Source organism: Solea senegalensis, linkage group LG1 (assembly GCF_019176455.1).
Source record: "Solea senegalensis isolate Sse05_10M linkage group LG1, IFAPA_SoseM_1, whole genome shotgun sequence".
Classification (NCBI taxonomy): Eukaryota; Metazoa; Chordata; class Actinopteri; order Pleuronectiformes; family Soleidae; genus Solea; species Solea senegalensis.
Window position 1 is genome coordinate 22,192,208 of NC_058021.1, and position 2,375 is coordinate 22,194,582.

General features: G+C 39.5%; 1 protein-coding gene across 1 annotated transcript; it reads left to right on the forward strand.

Annotated features, from left to right (window-relative positions):
- Positions 1-1,333: 1,333 nt before the first annotated feature.
- LOC122770660 (saxitoxin and tetrodotoxin-binding protein 1-like) lies at positions 1,334-2,093 on the forward strand. The gene has a single exon (XM_044027640.1). The coding sequence runs from the start codon at positions 1,387-1,389 to the stop codon at positions 2,026-2,028; it is 642 nt and encodes a 213-aa protein (XP_043883575.1). The 5' UTR covers positions 1,334-1,386; the 3' UTR covers positions 2,029-2,093.
- The last annotated feature ends 282 nt before the right edge of the window (positions 2,094-2,375 follow it).

Consider the following 2,375-nt stretch of genomic DNA (forward strand, 5'->3'; position numbering starts at 1 on the left):
ATCTCTTCATTTCTTTAACTGGATTATCTGAACCAGTCATTTGGCATAAATTAGATGACAGACATCCGAAACTCTTATCTTCTCCAGCTCTCCAGTAAAACGAAAATGCATGAAAAAAATACAGAATACAATCACTGGCCATTTCCATGGTTAGTGGTTACACACCGTGTTGTTATTCTTGAACTTCAAACTGTTCTGGGAAATGTTTTACCATGTAATCACATTCGTACCTTTGGACTCGGAGAAGCTCAGGTGTTTAAGTTAACCCCCAGGAGTCGCGTTCATGATGAAGATGAAATGTTTTTTTATAATTATATACAGTAAAACTGACAATATATGATGGTAGTTGCCATAGCAATAACTCATTTCCCAATAGGCATTTTAAGGTTGCTTTAAAATTAAAAGTTAGTTTTATTAAATGAAACAAATAAAACTTTTAAACATCTGAAACTATAGAAAACCACCTCAGCTGATGAAAAACTCAATGCTCTTTAATGAATGAATGAATGAATGAATGAATATTGTTATTATACACAAGATACAATGAAATTTGGTGAGGCGCTCTCTTGGTAAAAAAGCAGATTTTTTTAAGATTTGTAAACAGAACAGAATAAGATAAGGCAAAGCACCATAAGATATAATAAAATAAAGGTTAATCACCTTAAAAAGTACTTGACAACATAATCTTTGGCATGCAGAGGCCACCATAGTTCCCTGACAGGCTTGAGCGATTTCTCAATTTGTCGCAATCTGCAGTCCCACCATTAGATGAAGCTAATTCTTACAAACAGGACCTTAAAAGAAATGTTTAAATTTTACTGAAAACAGACACATTTACAGATTAAAATGTGACTAATAAGTAACTGTACAGCTACAGTTACTACAGAAAAGCGAACAAGAACATAAAGATAAAATAAATAAAAATATAACCCAGATTGAATTTAGAAAAGAATGACTATTACTTTACAGTTGTGAGTTAGTTAATTCATGTTCTATGTTTACATAGTATATTTTTACGCTGTTTGCACTGTTATTGGAGTTGCTTTTAATCTCATTGTACATGTGTATAATGACAATAAAGACATTCTATTCTAGTTAGTTAGTTAGCTAGTTAGCCCCCTTGTTTTTACAATTTAAATACATGTGCATTTGCAGCCGTTACAGTGCAAAACAGGATTTCAAGGGTCGTTATTGTTACACTGTGTTCACCCACATGAATAAACAAAGTCAGAGTCACTGACACAGTGGGCACACACACAGACCCACGCACTCTCTCACACTCACACATACACACACACACAGAGCCTTTATAAGCGGCCAGCTTACTCCTCTCTCTCCACTCTCCTGACAGAACCAGGGTGTTTTTGTTTTCTGTCTCAAAGCAGGATGATCTGTGCTGTGAAACAGGCAGTGCCGCTGCTACTGCTGCTGGCGGCAGCCACGGTCATCAGCACCGGCACCGACCAGAAATGTGACGGTGTGAACAAGATGCTGCCCAAAGAAGACCTGCACAAGATCTTTGGGCATTGGGTTCTGGTCTGGTCCGTCAGTGACAATCCTCACGCCTGGGACATGTTCCCAAATATTTCGTCCTCCCATGTCGAGTTCCGCCTCCTCGCCGACAACAAAACCGTCGTGTTCACTGAGAGTAACCTTCAGAACAACGTGTCGTGTACCGTCTACACTGCAAACATGTCCATTAACGCTTCTGAGTCCGACCACCACAGACTCATCACCGAATCTGCCACAGTGCACACAGAAGAAGGCGTTCAACCATTCAACGATATGGGTGTCATAGATCTGTACGAAAGCTGCCCCGACTGCATGGTGCTGGACTACAAAAGCAATCTCGGCCGCTTCCTGTTGACCTACAAGAGGGAGGGGCATCACTCAGATGTGGAGGCTTTGGCCGCGGCTCACAAACATCACCAGCTCAGAAGCGAGTGTTTTGGCTACCCCAGTCACCAGCCATTCATCTATGACAGCGTCTCACGTTTTTGTGATAGGAAATCTTCAGTGTCAGAGTGAACAAATGTCTAAGTACGGCATCTCAAAATGTGTGTCTCAAATAAACGCAAAAATGGTAAAAATGATTGTGTTTTTTATTCCCAGAGCTTTGCAGGGATGCTGAATAGTTGTTCCCATTAAAACTAATAGTCTTCATTTCATTGCTTGAGTCATTACATACAAAAGTGTTGAACTAGTTCAACAATTTTTCATCATTCTTCATTCTGTCAAGCTAATTTTATACCTTTCTCATTTTTCCTAAATTGAACAATTGTTCTCAGGTGAACTTCAGCTTTCACTCACAAGGAGGTGTAACCAATGACAAGCCAAGAATCCCATGAACCCTCACATGGGATTGTGAGGGTTTT

Excerpts from the sequence above, each read along its gene's own strand:
- LOC122770660 (XM_044027640.1), top strand. The coding sequence starts at position 1,387 with ATGATCTGTGCTGTGAAACAGGCAGTGCCGCTGCTACTGCTGCTGGCG.